The sequence below is a fragment of the Ictidomys tridecemlineatus genome, chromosome 16 (genome assembly GCF_052094955.1).
Source record: "Ictidomys tridecemlineatus isolate mIctTri1 chromosome 16, mIctTri1.hap1, whole genome shotgun sequence".
In the NCBI taxonomy this organism is placed as follows: Eukaryota; Metazoa; Chordata; class Mammalia; order Rodentia; family Sciuridae; genus Ictidomys; species Ictidomys tridecemlineatus.
This window is the reverse complement of record NC_135492.1, coordinates 45900235-45926986: the sequence shown is the minus strand read 5'-3', so window position 1 is coordinate 45926986 and position 26752 is coordinate 45900235. Positions and strand designations below refer to the sequence as shown.

Here is a 26752-nt window from a genome sequence, read left to right as displayed (position 1 = left end):
TAAGGGGAGTAAACAAGGACAGGGTAAGGATGAAGAGCTTGAGAAGAAGATTTACATTAAACAGGGATGAGAGGTGGGAGGGAAAGGGAGTGAGAATGATATATAAGAGGAAAGGAGGGGTAAGACAAGATAATACAAATGGAAGAAATGATTTACAGTAGAAGGGGTAGAGAGAGAAAAGGGGAGGGGAGGGGAGGGGAGGGGGGATAGTAGAGAATAGGACTGACAGCAGAATACATCAGACACTAGAAAAGCAATATGTCAATCAATGGAAGGGTAACTGATGTGATACAGCAATCTGTATACGGGGTAAAGTTGGGAGTTCATAACCCACTTGAATCAAACTGTGAAAGATGATGTATTAAGAACTGTGTAATGTTTTGAACGACCAACAATAAAAAATAAATAAATAAATAAAATAAAATAAATAAAATGTTACCTTTTGTGTGAAAGAGGGTGGATCTGGGGATTGAACCCAGGGCCTTGTGCATGCTAGGCAAATGCTCTACTACTGAGCTACATAGCCAGCCCTCTTTAATTTTTACTTTGTGATAAGGTCTAAGTTTCTGAGGCTGACCTCAAATATGCAATGCTCCTGCCCCAACCTCCTGAGTAGCTGAGATTGAAGATGTCTACCATCCCTGCCTGGCCTCAAATGTTCTCTTTTATGAGGGCACTGGCTCCAATTTCAGACAACCTGCCTGGGTTCAAATCCTAACTCTAATACTGACTATGAGATTGTGGGCCAGTTAGAACCCCTCTATCTCCCAGGCTTCTCCTGTGTAAAATGAAGATAATATTTGAGCCTACTTACTGTATTAATATGTGAATTAAATAATATACAGGAAGCACATAGCAAATAATGAAGAATAAATGTCACACTGATGATACTTTTACAAGTTATTAGTTAATAACTAACTCAGGTTTCCCAAAGGTAACCATAAATTTAGTAATCTTGGTGGCATATAGTTAACTCTTTAAATTCTAAACCCTCAGAGACCACTTGGCCTAGTTTTATAAAGGTCAAATTCCCAAATGGCCTCCAAGTTTCTAATAAAATATATGGCATATTAATAACTTATAGGATAAAGACAGACTTTTATATTACAATGAAAGTACTTAGCAAGGTACAGAGGCAGTCACTTCTATACCTGCACACAAATATCCTGTGGCCATTAGACACAGTAGAGTGAACTTCAACCTCGAGGCACTTTTAAAACTCTGAAGATGTTATTTGCCTTTGCACTACTTTCTTTTCCCTCACCCAACTCAAATTATACCATGAACATCTGAGAGGAAAACTAAAGCTCATTATTTTCAATTTGACAAGGGCAGCTGTCCTTTATTTAAAATATTTGTGAGAAAATCCAGCAATCCTATTGTTATCAACCTTATAAGTGTTTGAATCCTGGGAAGTAATTTTAGATTCCTCCCTTACCCTCATCCCAACATCCGACTGGTCTGATGAGCTTTGCCTCCAAAGAAGATCTCTAAAGGATTACAGTCCATCATCTCCATGGTAACCTGCCTGGTCCAGATCACCAGCATTTCTCATCTGGACCAACTACAATAGCCTCCTAACAGGTCTTGAGGCTTCCAAAATGGTACCTCTACTGTGACAGAAAGAAAGCAGATCAGGAGTTGTGTGGGTATAGCAGGCAGAGAAGGGCGGACCAAGGGATTACAAAGTGGCACAAGAAAACTTTTTTAGTGTCCTAAATGGTGATTTCATAGATGTATTTCCCTCTCTCCATCAAAGCTTATCAGCATTAATAATTCTTTAGGGGCTGGGATTGTGGCTCAGTGGTAGAGCGCTTGCCTAGCACGGGCGGGGCCGGGTTCGATCCTCAGCACCACATAAAAATAAAGGTATTGTGTTGTGTCCATCTACACCTAAAAAAATAAATATTAAAAAAAATTCGTTCTTAAAAAAAATTCTTTAATGACTTCTATTATAAAGACAGTGTGTACTTATGTTAACATATTGGGCATATGTTACTTTAAAGTATTTAAATATAAAGCTGTTTGAAAATGAAAATAAAGAAGATGACCTTTTTTTTTATTTTTTAGTTGGACACAATGCCTTTATTTTATTTATTTATTTATTTTTATGTGGTGCTGAGGATTGAACCCAGGGCCTTGCATGTGCTAGGCGAGCACTCTACCGCTGAGCCACAGCCCCAGCCCCAAGAAGATGACATTTTTAAATAAAATATGAAGTCTAGGATTTCTTTCAAATAATCCTGAAGAAAAAGTTACCAGGAACAAGGAAGTTGAAAACACAAATAAAGCAAAATTAGTCATGAGTTGATAACTATTAAAGCTAAATATTAAGGACACTGGGGTTTAATATACTATTTTTTTTTCTACTTTTGCATGTTTGGAATTTTCTGTAAAAAAAACAATTTTTTTTTTTTTTAAAGTAAAAGGATACAAAACTGTGAACCAGGATAAATGAAAAGAAGAAAAGACTATGCTTTCCAGGGCTCAAAAATGTTAGGAAAGACTTCCTTAGAAGTTCAAGTGCAAAAAACTTCAGAGTTCATAAGGACAGATTTTATTCTCCACTCTGTAACCTTGAGAGGTGGGTGTGATCCTTGGAGAGTTAAGCTGCCCTTGCCCTGGTTGGCTGAAGAGGGGCTCCCTGGCACACTTGGCTTCCAGGCAAGCCTTCAAGCCAGCAGATCACACGGGCTCCCACAGGCCTGGTTCCAGCAGCCTGAAGTTTAGGGTAACACAAAAGTCATCTTGCTGTCTATTTGAAAGATTCCATGCACGCTGAAGTAGCATCGCTGTTAAGTTACCAGGCACTACAACAATAAGCAGCTCAGAAACCGGCTAACAGGAGCAGTGTTTGTATCAACAGAGACAGCTTTGGCTCACCTACCTTGAAAAGGAATTCTCTTCTCAATTATCTCCACTATCTTTTCAGAAATACTTTGTTTCAAGCATCCCAGAATTTAAAATGACTGGCAATTCTGTTAATTATGCTACCTGATATTTACTGGAAGCATCCCAACCCTCATCATCTCATCTGATTCTCACAATAACCCTGGAAAGCAGGAAGTATCATTATGCCTATTTTAGAAATGAGGAATACTGAAGCTTGGCAAGATGAAATAACTGGGGTGTCAGGTCACACGGCTGGTAACAGAGAACCATCAATCAAAGACCATCACACCACACACCTTCAAACTTATCCACCCCACCTTGCCGATTCCAGTCAGGCTTTCATCGCTGTGACCAAAAGACCTGACAAGAACAGCTTAGAATAACAAAAGTTTATTTGGGTTCACAGAGGTTCGGTCCGTGGTTGGCCAACTCCATTGCTCTAGGCCCAACATAAGACAGAACATGGTGGAAGGGCATGGTGGAGGAAAGCAGCTCAGAACAGGACTTCCAGCAAACAGAGAGCTCTGCTCACCAAGGGCAAAATATAAACCCAAAAGGACATGCCCTCAGTGACATACCTCCTCCAGCCAGCCACTACCTAGATATAGTTACCATCTAGTTAAATCTATTCAATTCAACTGGATTAATCCAACAATTAGGTTACAGCTCTCAAAATATAATCATCCCACCTCTGAATACTCTTGCATAGTCTCACACATGAGTTTCTGGGAGCCATCTCATATACAAACCATAATAGTGCCTAACCAGACCAACTGCCTTCTAGGCTTGGCAGCACCTGTAATGGAGGTGAGTATGTGAAATAATAAAGTAAACTATCCCAATAATTTCATTTTTTTATATCCAGTGTCAACATGACAAAGGATTTTAGGAGTGGGCAGATAAAATCATTAGTTCAAATAAAGCTTTTTGAATCATGTGGAATTTTATTTATCCCCTAGGATAAGGACCAACAAAAAAGAAACTGCAATTAGCTTCAGTTATTGCATGAAGAGAAAAAAGAGGAAGGTGAAGCCTAAAGAAAGGTCAAAGATAGAAAAGCAGAGATCAGACAAAAGAATCGCACATTAAACACATAAACCAAATTAACAACCCCCATGCTATTTTCTCTGTGAAACTAGCACGCACCGTCACAGCAATGACCCTGTTAGTGAAATGAATGAAAACAGTCATTTCCTCCATGCTAGGTTTAAAAGGAAAAGAATTCTCAAAACTAACACCACACCATAATGGCTCTTCATTTCCCAAGAAAGTATATACCTTTCATAGTCCAAGGTCTATGGTAACAATTCTTGCCAGTTTCAGAGTAATGCATAAAACTTGGTACTTAAAATACTAATTCTACATGGCACCTACATAAATAACAGTAGCTGATATTTACTGAGCACATGTTCTACCTGGGTATTGTTTTTCTTGTTTTCAATCTGCAAAACAACCTTAGACACAACTTCTATAAGTTGTGTAAAATCACGTAATTTATTATTCAGATAAGAATACTTTCAAGGAGTGAAAGGGAAGCTATCAACAATCGTGCCAGACACAGACAGAAACCATGAATGTCTGGGTACTGAGTCTTTTGTCCCATTTTACAAATGAGGAACTGAACAGCCTCCCAAGGTCACTCAGCTAGTAGGTGGAGGAGCAGGGCTCCAGTCCAGGCTGCAGCTCCAAGGTCAGACTCACCCCTCGGTGAAGTGCACCCTGTGCCTTCAGCACTCTGTGCTGCCTCATAGAGTACCATACTTTTTAAGTAAGTCTCTCAAGTGTTTCAAATTGTAGTGCATGAATATTTCTATATTTATGAACCCCTTTCGAGAAAACAGCTTAAATCCAAGGGAAATGTGAGTCAAGAGTTCATATTTGTTTTCATTTTAAAATATTTTTAGTTGCTGATATACACAATACCTTTGTTTTATTTATTTATTTTTATGTGGTGCTGAGGATCAAACTCATTGCCTCACACGTGCCTGGCAAGCCACTGAGCCATAATCCCAGCCTCCATATTTGTTTCTATTCATTAGCCTGTGGATGGAGCCAACATTGCCCCTGGCTCAGTGAGCAACTCTCAGGCTCTCCTGCTCCTTCCACTCAGGGTTATACACACCAAAAGCAGCAACACCTACCACTAGGACATCCGTACTTAGGGTGACACCACTCGTGTCAGGGGTGGTTCACTGACTCAGGCCACCTGGGTTTTTCTCCCACACCATGGACGCCACTGCTCCACTTCACAAAACTGCTTGGTCGAGTTTCATTGACTGGAATGGTTTTCAAACACTTCCATGGACAGGAATAATAAAGTAATAAATACAGAGGAGTTTGACATTTTCCTTTCTTTAAAAAATAAATGACAATTGCCCTAAAATTTCAATGAACCAGAATTCGGGTGGGCAGTGTTTTGAGACTGCTAATAGACGTGCGGTTTAAGCAATGTTGTAGTGCACATTCACATTATAAGCGACATCTACTGTGCTTTGCCCTTACTGTTCTATCTGTCCTCACATGACACAGGACTTGATTTGCCACTCCACCAGGGTCTCTGTTAAATGACACCTCACCCAATCCCTCCTTCCTGTGTGTACCACATCTCTCTCCCCTTTAATCCCAGTGGTGGTGTAACCAAAATTAAATATTTGGTCTTTTCCCAGTTCCTGGCACAGAGTTGCTGAAACCCTTGGCAACTCTAGAATGGAGAGCACCTTTCTTCAGTATGCTAATGAGATGACTCAGGGCAAGAGGGGAGAGTGGACAGAGGAGAGGCCCAGCAAGCGTCAGGATAGAGCTGGGTGCCACAAAAGCAGGGCCAAGATTGGAGGGATGGCACTTCTGGCCCCACCTGACTGGACACGGGTTTAAATCCCCCATGGCCTATGATTTCTAATCATTTGAGCTCCCATAAATCCTCTAACAAGAGCAAGCTCCTGGAGAGGGCACGGAAGCCCTGTGCCACCCTTACCTTGCCTGCCGCATCTTCCCATTTGGTTCTACTTGGGTTGTATCCTTTGTAATAAGCCAGTAACCACAAACAAAGGGCTTTTCTGAGTCCTATGAGTTGTTCTACAAATTATGAAACCTAAGGAGGGGGTTGTGGGAACTCCCAAATTTGTACTTGGTGAGGCAGAAATGTAGGTGTCCTGGGAACCCCATTTGCAGCTAGCATCTGAAATGGGGAAACCTTAGAGGATTGAGCTGAGGAGTTAGTGTCAGAACTGAATTAACTGTTGGACACCCAGTGTCACTGGAGAATTGGGGAACAGGTATAAGAAAAAAATATGCATTCCCTGTTGGAGAAATACCCACACATTTGGTGTCAGAAGTGGTATCAGAAAAAACAAAACACATAATTAAGTATGGTGATGCTTGCCTGTAATTCCAACGGCTCAGGAGGCTGAGGCAGGAGAATCTCAAGTTCAAAGCCAGACTCAGCAACTTATCAAGGCCCTAGGCAACTCATGAGACCCTGTCTCTAAATAAAATATAAAAAAGAGCTGGGGATATAGCTCAGTGGTTACGAATCTCTGGGTTCAATCCCTGATGCAAAAAAAAAAAGAAACAAACAAACAAAACATACTAGCTCTTATCACTTCCTGAAAAATAATAAATTTATCTTTCTTCTACTACAAGGCAGATAGCTTGACAGCATATTTATCATTAGAACTTTAAACAGTGTTTGAGATTAGTGATGTGTAGCTACTTGCTGAATCAGTGGATGACACTGTTATAATTTAGATATGAGGTGTCCCCAAAAGCTCGTGGGTGAGGCAATGAAAAGGGTTTAGAGGTAAGAGGATTGGGTTATGAAAGCCTTAACCTAATCAATGAGTCTGTGAATCCACTGATAGGAATTATTAACTGGATGGTAACTAGTCAGGTAGGGCATGGCTGGAGGACATGGGTCACTGGGGGTGGGCCTTTGGGGTTTTTATTTGGTTCTTTTTGAGCAAAGCACCCCTCTCTCTCATCTCATTGTGCTCCATTTGTGTACAATGAATCCAAGAGCATTCTGTTGTCACATATAACTGATCCTTCTGCCATGATGCTCTGCCTCAACTTGAGCACCAAGGAAAGGAGCCAGCTGTCTATGCACTGAGACCTCTGAAACCATGAGGGCCAAATAAATATTTCCTTCTTAAAACTCTTCTTGTCAGGTTTTTTTTTTTTTTCCAAAGAGAGAATGAGAGGAGAGAGAGAGAGAGAGAGAGAGAGAGAGAGAGAGAGAGAATTTTTTAATATTTATTTTTTAGTTCTCGGCGGACACAACATCTTTGTTGGTATGTGGTGCTGAGGAGGATCGAACCCAGGCCGCACGCATGCCAGGCGAGCGCGCTACCGCTTGAGCCACATCCCCAGCCCCTTGTCAGGTTTTTTGAAATGAGAAAACTGACTAAAACCATCAGCGTGCACTTAAGTTTCTATGTAATGACTCTTGGCCAGAAAGCAGAGATTCAGCAAACAAGGGAAGAAAGAAGAAAAATATGTTAAGAGGCCCCCATGATTCATCATTATAAAAGCACAAAATAAAAAGTCTTAAGGCAGACTGCAAGTAGAAAGTGACCACAAAACCTAGAGACCCCACAGGAAGACCCCAGGCAGATCCCACAGGAAGACTCCAGGCAGGAGGCATCACCAGGGTGCTGCCACCACCCAGGACAAGTACTGGGAGAACCAGTGTCTAGTTTGGTCCCTCCACTCCACTGAGTTCCCTCCTTTGTCAAAGGCTAGTGCTGCCCCAGAGACCCCATGAAGTCTTTCCTCCACTGCCATTTGCCAAGAGCTGGATCTTTGGGATCCCTAGATCCTTGCATCTTGGCACCTTTTCAAATCAAGCTGTTTCACATACTCTGGGGGCCTTTCCTCAGATTTTTGCAGAGATGTGAGATAAATAACTGCAACCTTCTATAAGATACCTCATTCAAAGGTCTCAGCTCTCCTGGCCACTCTCCCCAGCTGGCAGGCAGGAGGGAGAGAAGACAAAGTGGAACAAGGCCCCAGAAAAATGGCAACATGTGCTCCCCTGTGCAATGGCAGATACGTATGCTTAAGAGGCTTGCATTAGTACAACTGTGGAAAATCAATGGTAGTTTCTCAATGCAAGGATAAGAAGCATCTAGATCACAAATGGTATGACTCTACTTCATGTACAACCAGAGAAGTGAAAAATTGTGCTCCATTTGTGTATAATGAATCCAAGAGCATTTGACTGTTAGGTAAAACTGATTAGAACAAAAAAGAAAAAGAAGCATCTAGGTGCTGAAAACCAGTCTACCTAAACCCAGAACACCCACTGTTAAGAGAAAGAATGTCATGCGTGGACCCTGCAAGAAGAAACTTTATCATCATCTATGAGCAGCTGGATGAAATGTGTCTCCTACTACTGCAAGTGGTTCTTTAATCCCAGAAATTTTACAATGCTCATGAACAACAGAAAAGAGCATTTACGGTCTGTCCAATCCCAGAGGGATTCCTTCTAGACTCTTCAGTCTGCTGCATCCTGAACAGGAGTGTACAGTGGCATCATCTGACACAAAGACAACTTCTAGGTCAACTTGGACCAAACCATCAACATGACACCAACACCCAGATTACACTGGCTGAGAGATCTGCTCCAGACTCAGTCAGTCACTTCTATTTCTCAGATTGACTGTGAAACTGCTCAGTCCTCTGAAGGCCAAATATAGCTCTAACCATCATTTGAAGTGAGAAAAATAACCAGTTACATACACTAAGGCTTTATCACATTCTCTTAGGCTCTCTGTCTTCTGTGTTCTGTTTTCAGGGACAATTCATTAGCAAGTTAGGAGAGAATAAAGCAAGTAGCTTGTATCAAATGATATTCTTAGTTAAACATTATTTTCAAAGAACCACTTGACAACTTCCATGCTTTTACTTGGACATTTCAAAAGTGCATAAGTGTTTAAAGCTCAATTCTGTATGTTCTGGCACTTGATTACATGCAGTGTTTACTTCCTGTGCTGAGTATAATGTGGAGACTGTCCACAGAAAGAAGTGTTGTAATTTATAATTGCATGCTACCAGATGGCATCTCTCTTTCCACATCCCTAACAAGGCCCAGAATAAATGTCTTCCATGGATTAGATTCAGAGCAAGGTATAATTTCATAGCTTTCTAGCTTATTTCATTTAAATTTCCCTTACATTTAAAACACAATAGTCATAATTGGCATTTATCAAGAGCTTGCTACACACTGGCTTCTCTGCTGAACATTTTCTTTACAGTATCACATTGCAAGCTCTTGATAATCCCCAAGGGAGACCACCATTTCCTTTCTTACAAATGAGCAAGCTGATTCTAAGAAACCTGCCTTGGCTTATTGGATGACTCAGCTGGGACTTAAACACGGGTCCATTTCCAAACTACAAGCTCTTGACACTCCTACTATGTTTCCTCCTTGCATGAAATTAGATACGCTTGCATTTCTATGGATTTCGTGTGTTTGCTGGCTTCCTTATCATTTACAACCTCCATGAGGGAAAGGGATCATGTCTGTAGATTCCCTGAACCCAGCACACAGATCTGACACACTTAGCACATTGCTGATAATTTTTGCTAAACAGAGAAAAGTAGAGTCATCCCTCAGAGTCCCCAGGGGCCGGGTTCCTGCCCTCCAAGTCCCTTGTATAAAATGGTGAAGTGTCTGCCCATAACCTGTGCACATCCTCCCCTATACTTTAAATGATCTCTGGATTACTTACAATACATGATATAATGTAAATACCACATAAATGGGTGTCATATTATATTGTTTAGGGAATATTGACAGGGGAAGAAGTTGATACATGTTCAAAAAGGCACAATTTTTTTTCCTGAATATTTTCAACCTGCACTTGGTAGAATCCTTGAATGAAGAAGTCAAGGATATGAAAACCTGGCCGCATTCACTTATGCAAAGAATGACATGTGGATATGCACGTCACTATATTAAAAATGAGTCCACCTTTTTAAAAAATCACAGCATAACCTGAAAAAATAGATAATTTAACTGTTCTATTTTTCTCTTCTGGTTTTATTTCCAGAGCCTTAGGGAAAGAACAAATGAGTCACACTGAGATATAGGGAAATCACTACAGGTAAGCTACAGGAATGGGAAATGACACTACATTATTCTTCAATTCATTAATAAGCTAGATGCCAGATATAAAAACAACAACTTGGCTTGTCAACACTTTTTAAGAACAACTTAATGGAAATAAGAGATCAAGGTAAGAAACAAAAGAAACTGACTTAGAATCTCAAGATCTTGAAAGCTGTCGGTATGATTCTCTGCCTCCCACTTGGTTTCGGAAGAAGTCACAGCATGACAGAGCAGTCCACGGTTCTTAAATTATCTCTCGTATTTATAACATTTCTTGAAACTCTGATCTAACATACAAGGTTAGTGGTGAAATATTAGTACATGGAAGGAGCATCCCTTTCTATTTTGTATTTGAAATAATATCTGGAGCCCAGTAAACGTGGACAGGTTTGGGGATCATAAGAGCTGGGATTAAATCCTGATGGTAAAGGAAGCTCAGAATCTGGAACAAAGTCAAACCTCTCTCCTATGGGGTGCAGTGGCACACGCCTGTAATCCCAGCAGCTCAGGAGGCTGAGGCAGGAGGATCATGAGTTCAAAGCCAGCCTCAGTAAAAGCAAGGCACTAAGCAACTCAGTGAGACTCTGTCTCTAAATAAAATTCAAAATAGGGCTGGGGATGGGGTTCAGTGGTCGAGTGCATCCGAGTTCAATCCCCAGTACCCTTCCTAACCAGAAAAAAAAAAAAAAAAAAAAAAAACTCTTTCCCCTTCCTGAATTAACATCAGAAATGAGTGTGATATGTCAAGAGCTTTGTAATGTTTTGAACAACCAATAAAAAAATAAATAAATAAATGTTCATTAAATGTGAAAAAAAAAAAGAAATGAGTGTGCAGCGTGGGCCTTCTTTCACATATAGTAACATTTTGAGTGTAAGTGAAGGGTGGGGGGCACAGAGGTACACAGGAAAGCATTTTGTACAATTTAGAAGGGGAAAAAAACTACATAAATGCACTTTGACTTTACTTCTCACAAAGGCACAAGGCAGTCTGGGGAACAGTCTGAACGATTACGCCAGGATGCAGAGTCCTAGGCATGTCCCTTCATTTAATCCAGTCTACATTTTACATTAATAATCTAGATTATTAATGAATGGAGAAGGGCTTGAAGAAGCATCTTCAAGTGGGAAGAGACCCCTCTCCTCCTTCCCAATCCATTTGTAATGATTCCATCTCTGGCTCAGGAGTACCATGGGAAAATTGTCCACGACTATGGAGAACTGAAAATCATTCACGTATATGGACCGTGAAGAAGAATTATTCTGTGGATCACAATATAGATGCACGTTAAACTCTTGAACACCAAATGTAATGAAAGAGACTTACATGAAAATGCAAAGCAAAAAGAAAAAAAAAAATCAGGGAAGAAATACCGCAGGAATAATGAAGGATAAATTGTAGTGTCAACAAAACACAATCAGTCTAGGGAGGTCCCAGATATGAAGTCATGGGAAAGAAGCTCACAGAGGTGGAAGACAGGAAGCTAAGACTGGAAGGGGAGGGCTGGCCCTAGATGAGTGTTAAGCTGTCAGTTCCTCCCTAAAGCACACCAACACAAGAAGATAAAAAAAAAAAAAAAAAAAAAAAAAAACTCAAGCAAAGCCAGGCCCGGCAGTACAAGACTGTAATCCCAGGGACTTGGGAGGCTGAGATAGGAGGATCACTAATTAGAGGCCAGGTTCAAGAATTCACCAAGACCCTCAGCAACTTGGCAAGACCCTATCTTAAAATTTTAAAAAATAAAAAGCTCTGGGGATATAGCTCAGTGGCAAAGTGCCCCTGATTTCAGTTTCTAGTGTATTAAAAAAATAAAATAAAATCCAAGATGGTAGAATGAGATGGACATCATTATCCTAGATCCATGACGGCACATATGCCTGGACGCTACATCCTGTATGACCAGAGAAATGAAAAGTCATGCTGAGATTGTGGACAATGAATAGAAATGCATCCTGCTGTCATATACACCTAATTAGAAGAAATAAAGAGAGAATTCACTCAAAATGGAGGCCTGGCTCCACCTAGAATTCAGAGTCTCTGCCTCAGCACAGAAAAACTGTTCACACCTGACTTTTTATCAGCTGTGGGCATAACTAAGGGAGCCAACAGACAGAGGCTCTGCAAACCCTTGGCCCTGTTGCCCCAGTCCATTCCACATAAAGAAAGGTGCAGCGAAGGAGTAAACCACCTTTGAAAAGAAGCCATAAACCTGGACTTTGGTTCCAGCTTTCTGAGCATCAGTGGACCAAAACTGCCTATTACTGTGCAAATGGTAACTGCAATTAGGAATCTGAAATTCAAACTCTGTGGGCAAGGGTCAGGGGATGTCTGTGTCTGCCGCCAGCACAGAGTAAGTACTTAAAAATGCTGTTAAACAGAGGAAAAGAAGACAACATAATCCAGTCTATTAAACAACAAGAAGTGATGCTGACAGGGGAAGAATTTAAAGGCAATGTCCCAACTGACAGATGCTGGAAATAACCATTAGTTCTCGTTTATTGAGCACTTACTACATGGCAAGCATAATGCTAAGAGCATTAGTCACTTTTTTTAATACTCAGAACAACGCAGTGTTGGTGAATTTTATTCTTCCTTCTGTTGTATAGATGAGGAAACAGAGTCAAAGGACTTCACCATGCTGTCCCAGTCACCATGCCAACAGTGGCAGAGCTAGGATGTGGACCGAGGTGTGAATCATTTTAAAACCGTATTACCCTCGGCTTGGCATGCTCGCAGACGGCCTACTCTCCAAAGCAGCCACAGACCCTGGAAGGGCAGCTGCACCCCGGAAGGGCCTGCCCAGGCTCAGCACAGCCCACACGAGGAAGCATGAAGCCCCAGGAGGGCGAGAGGACTCCCCTGCAGCCCGCGACATTTTACAGCTACATGGCAGATGGAAACAGGCTCCTGACTTCTCCTTTGTCACTTAACCAGTGTCCCATTCCTCAGTGCAACGCGGGGAACTTCACCAAGGACAACAAGCAGCCACATTAGCAACCTCTCTGCTCTTGTCACTGACCGATTCTGTTACAACCCAACCCATCATGCTGACCTTCTGCCACCTCATTCACAGAGCATATGGCTCTCCCTTCCCAGGAGGGTGATGCGCTGTGAAAAACAGAACCAAAAGCCTTTTATTGCACATACTGAAGCAAGGAAGACGATTCACAAGTCACTGCAACACCCCTAGTGGGTTAGCCCACAGAAATTCCATAAACAGCTCCATGTTCCCACAAGGAGTGGGGAACACACTGCAGAAAGACAGAAAGAAACAACTCAGCGCACACAATGCACACCGGCTTCTTGTACAGCCACCCGGAGCACGGAGGAGGGCCCGCTCAAGGTTGAAGGGCCATGCAATGGTTCAGGGTGCAGAAGGCAAGGCACTCACTGAAGGAACTGCTTGTCCTGAAGTCGCCAAAAGGTCAAGCATTGTCTTTCTTATCTTTGGAGCCCCCTAACCTAGCAAAGTGACCTGGTGATTGCTGCCAGTGTTCTAAGGAGAACTTGCTGAGAAGCCTTCAGGTCCCACTGCAGAGAACAAATATTTCACCAATATTTGTCGCTCCACCTCAGTGTTACCCACAGAAAATCTTAACCTGATGGACCTTTTGATCCTTGTGCTCATCATCCAATCTTACAGTGGGACCTGTCATACATGCCTATATCCCCCAAAGCAGGTGTAGCTCCAACACACACCAAGTGCTCAGGAATGTGGACTGACTCTAGTAGACTCTGTCTTGAACCCTGTTCCATGCACAATGAATCAGCAACTTAAAAACAGCCCAGTCTGTTAGTTATAACAAGTTGGAAGGTAAAGCTACTGTAAATCAAACATCCCTAATCTGAAGATCCAAAATCCAAAATGCTCCAAAATCCGTAACATTTTGAGCACTGAAATGATACTCCAACTCTGATAGTTCAATGTCCACAAACTTTATTTCCTCCCAGTATTATTCAAAGTGTTATATACAATTACCTGAAGGCTATGTGTTTAAGGTGTATATGAACCAGATGGATTTCTTGTTCAAACTTGGGTTTCATCCGTGGGATACTGCATTATGTATATGCAATATTCCACAATCCCAAAACATCCCAAATCTGAAACTCTTTTTGTTCCAAGTAATCTGGGGTGCCATTCATAGAAAGGGACTTTAGGGATGGGGCTGTAGCTCATCGGCAGAGTTGTTGCCTTGCCCATGTGAGGCACTGGGTTCAATCCTCAGCACCACATAAAAATAAACAAATAAAATAAAGGCATCCTGTCCATACACAACTACAAAAGGGGGGGGCTTTATTTTTCACTCATGATATTCAGAGGATTGTAACTATGTTGCCCTGAATAGTAAGTTACCCAAGGTGCAGCAGAAGAAATGGAGAGAGTTATCTAGAAAGAGAACAAATAAATGCTATAATTGCATTCAGGCATCTGGGAACTTCTGAGCTCAGGACAGAGGGAAGACATGTTCCCTTTCTCACCTAGGGCAGGATGAGGACCAGTGAGTCAATACTCCAGGGGGACTGTCTTGGCTGCACACAGGCACCTTCAAAAGGTGAGACATCTGCTCACCCAGCAATCTGCCAGGTGTCAGAAAGTTCCTGCTCCCTGGGAAGGTTTTACCCTGAGGCTGCAGGATCACAGCTGCCCAGGGCATCAAAGAAGGGATTCCTGTATCCACTGCTCCCCCAAACTAAGGAGTACAGGGTGTACTTTGGTGTCCTGTTCTCTTTGCTCAAGGAGAATCAACAGTTATAACAAGAGGTTCTGAAGGCAATTTTATTGTGAAGTAAAAACAAAGACTATTTCTATAATAATAGACTAGAAAGAATTAACACCATTTTCAAGTAAGAAAAATGTATTTGGAAAATGTGTATACAGGATGTAAATATCTAAGCCATCTACATTCATGGTTATTTCTATTTCTCAATAGTTTTTTTGGTTTTTCTTTTTGTTTTTCTAGATGAAGAAAAAAGTGCAAAGGAGAAACATAGTACTTCTTCTGGAAGATTTTCATCTTCCTCTAAGGAGAAAAAGATGAAGTTATTTTCTGAAACACAGTCCCAAGAGGCTGACATTTTGATCCCCTTGCTTTTCCTTTAGCCCTTCTTAAAAAATCTTAAAAATATATATGTGTGTGTGTGTGTGTGTGTGTGTGTGTGTTTTTAAAGAGAGAGAAATTTTTAATATTTATTTTTTAGTTTTCAGTGGACACAACATCTTTATTTTATTTTTATGTGGTGCTGAGGATCAAACCCAGCACCCTGCGCATGCCAGGTGAGCGGGTTACTGCTTGAGCCACATCCCTAGCCCAATATATATATATTTTTTAGGCTGGGGTTGTGGCTTAGTGGTAGAGTGCTTTCCTAGCATGCATGAGGAATGGGTTTGACCTCCAGCACCACATTAAAAAATAATATTTTATATATATAAACTTTTTTTAGTTGTGGATGCACACAATGCCTTTATTTTATTTATTTATTTTTATGTGGTGCTGGGGATTGAACCCAGTGCCCCACACTTGCTAGGCAAGCGCTCTACCACTGAGGCACAACTAAGCCCTCCCCTTAGCCCTTCTTAAGTATAATTTGCAGCCACATTAATATTTTATGAAGTGAATGCCATTAACATTTCCAAGCTGGTTTGCATTTTGAACAAGAGGCTACTCCTTCATCTGACTGTGCCTGCCCCAGGAACGTCCTCATTGAAAACAGTGAGTGAAGGCCTCAGGGGAGGTAAGGACTCCTCATCGGCTCCTTCTCAGCACCTACTGGACACTGGAGGGTGCTTGCTGAGCAGGTGAGCCTGTGGGTGGGCGAGGCAATCCCAGCAAAGGCAGAGGATGCAGTGACTTTGACCTTTTACCTTTGGTGCCAGGCTTTGTCTTATCAAGGGCCATCTAGTGCCACAGGGAGAGGAGGACTAGAAGACAGTCTGCAGAGCTCTTTAGTGTTTTCTTACACACTGAGACATGCATCGGTGGGAGGCCAGAGGCAGGGATGTAGGGAAGAGGAGCAATTCAAGCATGGTGGTTTGAGACACAAAAAAGGAATGCACGTGCAAGCCGAGGCCAATCATGGGACGGCGAAATATCTAAGAAGGGTTAACAAGTCTGGCACCTGCCCACATGTGGATCTCAGTCAGAAGACTGGCACGTGCCCAAAGTTCATTTAACATGCCACATGTGGATAGGTGAACTTCAAAACAATTGAAGATCAAACTCTGCACCACCAGGGCACAGAAGGCAGGTTTACAGCTTCTCTCATAAATTCTACGCCAAATGGAAACAGCTCCGAGAAAAGGCACACATTTCCAAAATGTCCAGCATTAATATAATCTACTGTACAACCAAATCCAAATCCATTGTGTAACAGATTCATATTATTTCTGTTGACAGAAACAAAACAGATCTCTAGCTAACATGTGGCAAGCTGCAGGGGTGAGGAGGAACACACTCTGGAACACTTTGTTCCCCCAGGCTCCGATGTTAGGATGACTGATATGCCAACAAAAGACACAGGTTGGAGGAATACCAAGAAATCACCACTTACAGAGCCAGATAGGTGGCGCATGCCTAGAATCCCAGTGAAGGAGGATCAAGAGTTCAAGGCCAGCCTCAGCAACTTAGTGAGGCCCTGGCTGAAAAGAAAAAAAAAAAGGGAGGGCTCAGTGGTAAAGCCCCTGGGTTCAATCCCCAGTAAAAAAAAAAAAAAGAAAAAAAACAGAAAGAAATCATTATTTATAATTTTCTTTCCCTTGCTTCCACGGGCCAACATTCCTCATTATCTCCCCTACAAGCATGTAATATATCAATAAAACAGCCAAAACATAACATAAACAAAACAAGGAAAACACCAACAGCAGAGCCTTCAAAGTATAGAAAGTATTTTCCCACACACTAAGAAACTTAATTCCACAACAGTTTCATGGGAGGGGTATCATTATTCCCAATTCGTACATAAGGAAGTTTAAGAAATATTTTAAGTTTAGAAACATAACTTTATTAGTAAAGTTATTAAACATTATTATTAAAATATTATTATTATTTAAAACTAATATTTTGGGGCTGGGATTGTAGCTCAGTGGCAGAGTGCTTGCCTAGCACATGTGAGACACTGGGTTCGATTCTCAGCACCACATATAAATAAATAAATAAATGTCCATCAACAGCAAAAAAAATTAAAAAAAAAAAACCTAATATTTTGACTAATTCCAAGACTGGAGTCTTTCCCTGGTGGCAGGGGAAGAGAAGCCCCTTAAGTGCAGCAGTGTTTTCTCAGAGCAGGAAGAAAATATTTTAGATCACTCTGTCCCATCACATCTCCGTCTTCCTCAGAAACCAGCCTGGGACTTGTCTACTGAGGGCGAGGAGGCAGATGTTGAGAAACTAGGATGTTACATAAGGTCTACTTTTTTTTTTTTTTTTTTTTAGAAAGCACTACGTACTGTCACAGATTTTTTTATGGATTTTATGGATTTTGCATTTAGGCAACTGAAAAAAAAAATACAGACCACATTTACCAACAAAACAAAAAACATTAGCAGGGCATGGTGGTGCATGCCTGAAATCCCAGCAACTCAGGAGGCTGAGGCAGGAGAATCACAGTTCAAAGCCAGTCTCAGCAACTTAGTGAGACCCCAAACAACTTGGTGAGACCCTGTCTCTAAATAAAATAGAAAAAGAATACTACTAAGCCATACCCCAACTCTTTTAATAAAGTGCCTCTGGGTTCAATCCCTGGTACCAAAAATAAAATAAAATAAAACATTATTGGGTTAAAATATATCACAGTGATGGCCACATTGTGGGCAGCGCCTGTGTGGAAGGACACAATACCATTTTAACATGGGAGCTCTGAAACCACCAGAAAAGGACAGCCACAGGGACACATATACACACCCAGCACCAAACCAACCCTCACTTCATATGGTCAGATACCTCATCCTCTCAGGACTGTGTGTACACAGCACACAAGGCTGCTTCCATAAACTGCTTTTGCCATAAACGACTGCCCAATAAAATAAAAATTAATGATTAACTTTTGCTCCCTGAAAGCCACTGAAGAAGAAAACAGGTATTTCCTGAATAGCCTTTGCATAGAGGGAACTGACTTTTCCCAAGCTCTATAAAAACCTTTACAATTATTTGCCACCAGGACTTAGTCTTGGAGCTAACATAAATATGTGACACCTGAAGAGGTCAGATCTTGGGTTGAAATGCTTACTAATCATAGGTGTATTTGGGGTCAAAATTTCCCTTAAAAATGCAAGCTCCTAACCAGAGTTTGCTTTTGAAACGCCTGGAGTCTGAACAGTGATCCCACCCCCTCCCACCAGTTCTACATATCTGGAATTGGAATATTGAAGAATCAATGACTACAAACTAGGTTCTTTGCTAAGCACTAGAGATACGCAGCCATTAGGGAAGAAAGGCAAATAAATTAAGACCTAAAAGAAAAATAGGAATTAATCAGACCAGACAGGAACTACTAGAGCTGGAATAATTTGAGTTCAAATCCCAGAGAGAAGGGAAACCCAGAAAGGTGACCTTATTTTCCCTAGAGGTCAACTGATTCAAATAGCAGTAGATATGAAAGAGGACTTTCAATAGACTCACAGCCTAAGGTGGGGAAAAGGAGTTCAGGCCTGAAAGGAAGAGAAATCATGGTAAAACCCCCCAGACAAAGTGGCTGGCACTTTGAAAACTCTTCCCAGGCTGAACTAAAAATAGACCGGTCCTCAAGGGACTAAAGCTCAACTTCAGATCTCAATTCCTGACTGCACTGAACTAAGATGAAATAGAAGTATCCAGAAGCAAACGTAAACATGCTCTAGAGAAGGATCAAACTATCTAGATCTCAAATAACTTCTATAATTTTTTACATACAATGTCTGGTATTCAATCAAAAATAACTAAACATGTAAGAAAACAAGATGTGACCAAAAACCAAAAACAACAACTGACATTCCTTATCAGAGGAAGAAGACATTAAACAATGATAACTAAGGGGTTGGGGTTGTGGCTAAGCGATAGGGCGCTTGCCTAACATGTGGGAGGCCCTAGGATGGATCCTCAGCACCACATAAAAATAAATAAAATAAAGATATTGTGTCCAACTACAATCAAATATTTTTTTAAAAAAATGATAACTAAAAAACCACAGTGAAATAACAGTACACCTTGAACACAACAGATGAAATTTTTGAAAAGACAATACCAATGAAGCCAGAATTAAAAATAGGTAGTCAGCATAGATGGATGAATGGGCCCAAGTTGAGAAAAACAGACCAAACCAGTTTAGGTCCAAAAGGTTCAAAACTCTGCTGAGGGAGATTGAAATGTGAAAGTCCCCTGGCGGATACTGCCCTTCCCAAAGAAATGTTAATAAAGCAACCCCTGAGCAGACAGGGAACTGCTAATTAATTCACCCTGCACCCTGCTTCCTGCTGGGATCCCTCCCCCCACGCACACCCCCACCCCCCACCCCTTCAGCCCACCTGTTTACCACTTCTTCCTTCCCCACCTGCATCTCCCAGTCACTTGTACAGGATGAAGGGAAATGAACAAGATAAGGGGCAAGAATGTAAAAGAACAAAGAAAACTTTAAATGTATAAAGGGATGGGACTTCCTCATCCCAGGGATTCCACCTTTTGGGTCCCCTTCTTCCTTAGGGGAGAAGTCTGTTCTACTACCCTTTAAATAACTACTTTACTCTCCACTTTCCTCGGGGGCTTGTCTGATGTTACATTTCAGCATTCAGGGGAGCAGGACTCTAAGCTAATGGATAACTGGAAGTTCACCAAGTGTTGAAAAGAACAGTTTTGTTCCTTTTCTTTGGTTAAAATGGAGGTAAATATAGCAAACTGTTAACACATCTTCAATCTAACTGGTAAGTACATAGGTATCTATTATACTATTTTCTGTACTCTTCTGGATTTTTGTGACATTTCATAATTAAATGTTTAAAAAAAAAAAAAGGTGTGGCTAAAGGGAGATGAGCAAGGGCCAGATTATTTTAGGCTTCAGAAGTCAGATTCAGAAATCTTCATTCTGCAGACAGTAAGAAACCCCTTATGATTTTAAACAGGGAGGTGACAGCATTTGACTTGCTCCATGAAGATCACTCTAGTTGCAAGGCAGCAAATGGGGTGAGGGTAGGAAGCCCAGCTGCCAGGAAACTTGGTACAATAAGCCAGGTGAAAGATGATGACAGCTCGTGCACTGGAAATGAAGGAAAGCTGTAAAGATCCGAAGGATGGAGTGAGTTTTCTTCAGTCCTTACAACTGCTGCCCGGTCAAATCAAGGCCACTGAGACAATCACAAATCTAAAGTATGAGAGATTCCATTAGAACAAGGGCAACTTCCAGGACACAGCCTGGGACTGGTAAAATAAAAATTAAAAAAAAAAAAATCTGGATTTTTCTGCAAATCCTTAGAAGAAGCCCCAGCAGTTATAAGACTGAAAGCTAATAAGCACTCAGCTCAACACCAGATGGTCAGATAGATACATTCACAACTTGCCAGGATTTCTGAAGCCTTGTGCACCCTTCCAAACATGCAGATGCTTTTTATCTGAGAGGGAAAAAAAACCTATTTCAGATTCTGATAGCAAATGCCAAGTCACATTTTGCCAGTAGAGAATGGCATCCACAAACTCCCTGAGAATGTTGCAATCTTATTCTCATTTTGAAGAGACAGGCTGTCTTTCAGTGCTACTTCCACAGGTCCCCCAAGAAAGTAAAAGAAAAGGAGGGAGAACAACAATTTCTGAAGAACTCAGCTGCTGCCTTCATACCCAAAAAAGTAGATCTGTGTCTCTAGATTATGCACATTTTTTTTTTCTGTGAACAAATTAAGCATATCCAACAGAAACTTATCTGCACTTTCTGAAAAATGACCTGAGTCACAGAGTCTGACAAGTTCTTCAATAACTGAGCTTTTTGACCCTCCAGTGGGGAGAGGCTGGAAGAATTCATTTTCCTTATCATTGTGTTTTGTGCTTGTCCAAAAGTATTCACCAAGCACACCCAGTTCTCAGCGTGGACAGCTTACTGTTGTCCTTTGGGCTGATTTATGAATGCCTAGTTTTCTAGATATGGAATTTTACATAAAATTTTCCCCCAATCTGTTCACACAACAAAAAATATTCAAAGATGTTCTTTTTAAAGGAAGAGCTTTCCAAACATATGCCCATTTAGCGTTTTAATTTTTATGTATCTTGTACGAGAGAGTGGTTTCAGAGGCAGGAAAATATACTAGCTTGCATTCAACAATCCCCACACCAGAACAGAAAGAAGGGACAAATTTGTGAATAATGTCATACAAAGTCTCATATATGAAGAGGTTCAAGAAATAAATAATCACTGAAGGACCCAACTTTCTGGCTCAACATTTACTCAACATTCTCATTTTGTCAAAATAATTTGCTGAATCAAAAATTTGAACCCATCAAAATTCAGCCAAGTAGCTACAAGAAAAATACCACTTAACAGATCTTAGGAGTTAATACTAAAACATTAATGAATTTTGCACAGTTATTTATATATCATTCTCTGATCAAATTTATGAGATTGAGTATAATTTCTCAAATATTAATGACCATTACCATCCAGCAGCTAACTGAAGATCATAGGGGCTGGGGATGTAGCTCAGTGGTACATATGCCCAGCACGCATGAGGTCCTAGGTTCATCCTTGACACCAAAAAGGGAAAAAAATGCTCACAGACACTTTATATGACACTTGAAGGCTACAAGCGAGGTATGCTTAGTGTCCCTTTAGAGAAATTCAAGATTGATGTCGTGAGAACAGAAATCCTTGTTCTTGTCTGCCCAGAGGACAGAGCTACCTTCGAGGATACTAGCTCAGCGGAAACTACTCACTGGGTTGAGCACTTCTTCAGCAGAGTGGTGGACGGTCCACCAGTCCGAAGTCCACTCCCACGCGTTCCCCACTATGTTGTATAAGCCATAACCATTGGGAGGAAAGGCGTCCACCTAAAAGCAGAGAAGGGATATGCTGTCAAAGCACTGCCCTCGTTCAAAAGAACCTCTCTGGGGCAGAAATGTGCTAAGAACTATAATTTCAGAGTAGAAATACTAATTTTCATTCCCAACAGTCAAAATACAATTTGACCAACATGAAAACAAAGAAAAAGGCATTTTTTATTTTACTTTGAGTCCTCAAAGGGATTGTAGGAATCTAAGAGGAGTTTACATTAAATAGCATGGAAGGCTGTGCAATTATTTCTGATAGACTGACTAGAGCTGATCATATGTCAAATCTCCAATGGTGTGTGTTTGTGTGTGTTGTGCACACACGTGTTCACGGATGACAGTGAGACCTTCAAGATCATTAAGAGGAACAGCACACTGGACTCACTGTGAGTCTTGTCCCCTGAGCTCAGCTCCCTGGCCACAGTGTCTTTCAGCACTGACTGACCCCAGGTCCGCTCTGTCTTCTCCATCAGCCCCCTCCGACCTGCCTGAGCCATGACCATTAAAAACTGAGAGGATTTGTTTTTATGGAAAATGTGAACTCCTTATTGAGTGTACCTGAAATAGTGGGTTTGCAGTCTCTGGCATATGGAAGTCTGAAGCAAATTACATATTCAGGTTAGAAATTATACCACATTTGAAAGGCAGGTCAGACAGTGACGCATAAAATTGTCACAGTCATAGCCTGAAAGCATCCAAAAAAGGAGGGCAAGAAAAAAATCTTTAACTAAACAACAGTAAATGCAGAACAGATTCGCTAGTTTCATAACTTAAAATTTCTCCCAATCTTTTTTTAAAATTTTTATTGGTGCATTATAATTACACGTAATAGTAGGATTCATTATACCATATTTTTGTATGCACTTAATTTGATAGATCTCATTACCCAGTACCTTCTCCTTCCCTCCCCTCCAATATTTTAAAAGAAATTGTGAGTGGAAAGGAAAAATTCATTTTTTCAATGAAAAAAAAAATCAGGTTATCCTTGGAGCCTTTTATCTTTTGGTAAATGTGTGCTTTTTCCATGCTAACGAAGTAGGATTGAAAGAATGAACAAAATAACATTCATTTCTATGTGGCTTCAGATGGTTTCACATGTACACATGAATATGGAAGCATCTGCTGCTTGGGCAATTCAGAGCATTTCAATCAAAGTTAGGAAGCTACTCTGAAAAGAAGCTCATCTGATGAGTTGGAAAGTCGAACACTGTTGACGCTCTGCCTCCACAATCACCATTCATTCTGGAAACAGCAGTACTTGGGCACTGCTTCATTCAGTTACTCCAAGCCCAGCAACTACAGGCAGGGAGAGATTCAGTGTGACTAAGATCCCAAGAGCGTAATGAGGGAGGAGAGAAGAAAATACCGGAAACTAAAAATCCAGTTCTAAAAGGCAGAAGGGACAAGCGGGGTAACAGAGGGAGAGAAAATGCCACAGAAGGATTCCAAGAGGGAAACATTTCTGGCCCCAGGTACTGTCCCCCACAGAGGTGGAGGTGTCTCAGCAGACACTGGAAGACAGGTGTGAGACAGGGAGAGGCCACAACACGACCTGTTTTTTAAAAAAATCTGGAGAGGGTCAGAAAGAAGAAATTCATGTGCTTCAGTAAGGGAAGGGGAGAAGCAGGAGAATAAGCACAATTTTAAAATTAAACATCCTGGAGGAAGGATTTATTGGGGGACCGGGGTGCTTCTAGAAAGAACAGAGAGAGCCACTCTCAAGAGCCAGGCTGAGGTCCCAGCTTACCAGTTAACATCAGGCAAGTACTTCAACCTCTCTGGGTGCTGCTGATCCATAAATGGAAAAATAATGGGACCTACCCAAAAAATCTGGGTGTTTTTCTCCCCCCTTTAAATAATCTGATGTTTAACTGAGGTAAAATCAGAAGGTCACCAGCCCCTAAATTACTGTATGTATTTCTTTAGGAAAAGTGAAAATTTCAACAACTCAAAGTTAAATTAATCATATTAACCAGAGCTTACCCTCAGGAGCCTCAAAAGAAAACAGATACAAGACAAGGGCTTCTGACAAGCTAACCTTCAGGTGAACAAAGTGATACCCATTAAAACCAGAAAGAACTCAACGGTACGAGGGTGACCCAGCAAAATGTAAACTCAATTCTTTCTTTTATATATATATATATACTTTTTTAGCTGTTCATGGACCTTTATTTTATTTATTTATATGCAGTGCTGAGAAGCAAACCCAATGCCTCATACATAGTAGGCAAGTGCTCTACCACTGAGACACAACCTCAGCCCCTGCATTCAATTCTTTAGGCTCACTGTGGTCCAAGTATTTTCCTTGGTTTCAAGTCAGATATGAAATAATTAAATGTATGAGTTATCCAGTGAGGAGGCCACTTTACGACAGTACATATGTGCTCTCAACTGTCCAGAGCACATGAATAGCAGCAGAGCAGCTCAGGGGGACTCAAGGAAAGCCTCAATTGAAACACAGAGGTCACAATAAATATCCAAACATAGTGGGGGTCACCTCTCCTTGGCTTTCTTGCTTTCTCCTCAGGTCTGGTTTCTCCAATTGGTCCTTTTTTTTTTTTCTTTTTTGGTACTGGGGATGGAACCCAAGGGCACTCAACCACTGAGCCACATCCCCAATTCTTTATATTTTTTATTTTGAGACAGGGTCTCCCTAAGTTGCTTAGGGTCTCACTACATTGCTGAGGCTGGCTTTCAATTTGGTGATCCTCCTGCCTCAGTCTCCTGAGCCAGTGGGATTACAGGCATGGACCACCACACCTGCATCTCAAAAATTGGTTCTTTCGAGGCTCCTGGTAACTGTTCTAACTTTGTCTTAGTAGCTTCCATGGCAACTTCTTCAGGTAGGAAGATGTGCTGATCTCCCCCCATCCAATGTTCCAGCTCTAAATATCAGAAGAATGTCCTTATTTTGCCACAAATTTCGTGTTTTTCTGCAACAGTGCACTGACTTGGGGAGAGGACCTAGCTCGATTTTCCTCGGCAGCCAGGTAAACAGAGCTAGGCGCTGCTGTAGTGGCAAGTGCTGTACAATATAAGTGCATGATGGCCCAAGACAGCTGTATCGTGGCCTTCTGCTAAAACAGGCATTTCCATCATTTGTCCCATCCTTCAGAAACAGTTATCACAGACCGATCCAAATGAGAGCAGGGATGGAGGCCATTACCCTCTCAACTGGGACTGGCCCATCTGGGGACCTCGTGATCCTGCCCAACTGCTGATCACGTGGCTGCTTCCACACTCTGGCCTTCAAAGATATCTCATGTGCATATTGACTACTGAGACCTGCACCTACCACCCGCCCAGGAGCACCCTCTTGGCTTCGAGGTTTACAGCAGTGGCCTTCCTTGTCACAGCATGCCATCCTTGAGTGGACCCAGGCTGCTGAAGCCCTTCTCCTGACAGTCTCTCGTGGATCCACAGCCAAGAGGGCCAGGTGCCAGCTCTACACTGCAGTGCCATCCATTTTCAGGGATTGCTGTGTGTACAGGTGAGTTGTCACACACTCCCTGGCAGATTCCAACTCGGAGGACTGCTGCGGGGCCATAACAGCCATCCCCTGTTCTGGGGTCTGACGAGCACCCATATCAGCACCTCCAATGGCACTCTGTTCACCCTGCAGTGCCACTTCTGCTGTCCCAAGGTGGCCCACTAGGCATCCTCAGCACAGTGCTCCACACAGCAAGTTGGGCTCTTCTCCCATTTGAAGTGGAGAAAAGGGCTGAGATCATCTCTTCCCGAAGACCTCCAGGCATGGTCTTCACTGAATAAAACTATGTCCTGGGAGGGCAGCAGCCATCCTGAAGGAAACTTGGGAGGAACTGGCTACCACATGGTTTGATTAGTCTTTGCCCCTGTGCAATCATGCATTTCCCATGGGTTTGTGTTAATTAATCACATGCATAACTCACACATATGGAATTTGATGCACACACATAAATGCACGCATACACTTACTAAAGGATTATTCTCAAGCAATTTCTTTTTTATTCCTATTCTGCTCTGAAAACTATGATGCTGAGGATCGGGGCAAAGCGGTCAAGGAGGTGGGTGCCGTGGCCTCCCCTCCAGCCTGGCTCTTTGGGCCCTGAGCTGTTTCTCCCTCTCCCCACTCAGCCCACCTGCTGGGAGCACTGTGGATCGCCCCAGCTCACAGGTGGTGGATATTGTATTGTCCTGGGAAATAGAAGAGTACTTTGAGTAAAAGGTATGCCTCCCAAGTTCAAGTGCCACTTAAATGATGAGGATGTCACTGGTTCTGAAAAGTGAAAGGGCGCATACCTAGGAGTGGAATCACGAAGTGATAAGTAACTCTAATGTTCAGCTTTCTGAAGATTCACCAAACTGTGGTCCACAATGGTTGCAGTTTCTTACATTCCCACGAGCCCCTGTGAAGATCCAGCTCCTCCACACCCTCTGCAGTGCTTACTGCTGTCTGTCTGCTGGGTGAAGTGTGGTCACATGTATCCCCCACATTCAGGTTTGTTCAATGAGCGCGTAAAAGGTCCTGGTTTTCACATGTGTTTCCAGTGTACAACTATAATAAGCTTATGTTCGTGTCATGTCTTCTAAACCAAGTAAGCTGGATCATAAACCATTTTTATACTTTGATCAGCTTTTATTTTAGATATTTTGAAGCTGTACTGTAAGGTATATAAACTTACTGCTCTTAAATCTTAAAAAAAAATACAATGCTGAAATCAGGACAGGTCACATTAATTTTCAGTTTCTGGTAGGTCACAAGCTTCTCAGTCC

The 26752-nt window shown here is 41.7% G+C and overlaps 1 protein-coding gene across 3 annotated transcripts in view; it reads right to left on the bottom strand.

The window, feature by feature from the left end:
• Sumf1 (sulfatase modifying factor 1) overlaps positions 1–26752 on the bottom strand; it is an 83326-nt gene that overhangs the window by 18032 nt on the left and 38542 nt on the right. For 2 of the 3 annotated variants that reach the window (XM_078033558.1, XM_078033559.1), the window contains one exon: positions 21884–21997. The exons of the other annotated variant lie outside the window; for it this stretch is intronic. In XM_078033558.1, the coding sequence (XP_077889684.1) occupies positions 21884–21997 (114 nt within the window). The remainder of the gene's footprint in view (positions 1–21883; positions 21998–26752) is intronic. 3 annotated transcript variants of the gene reach the window in all.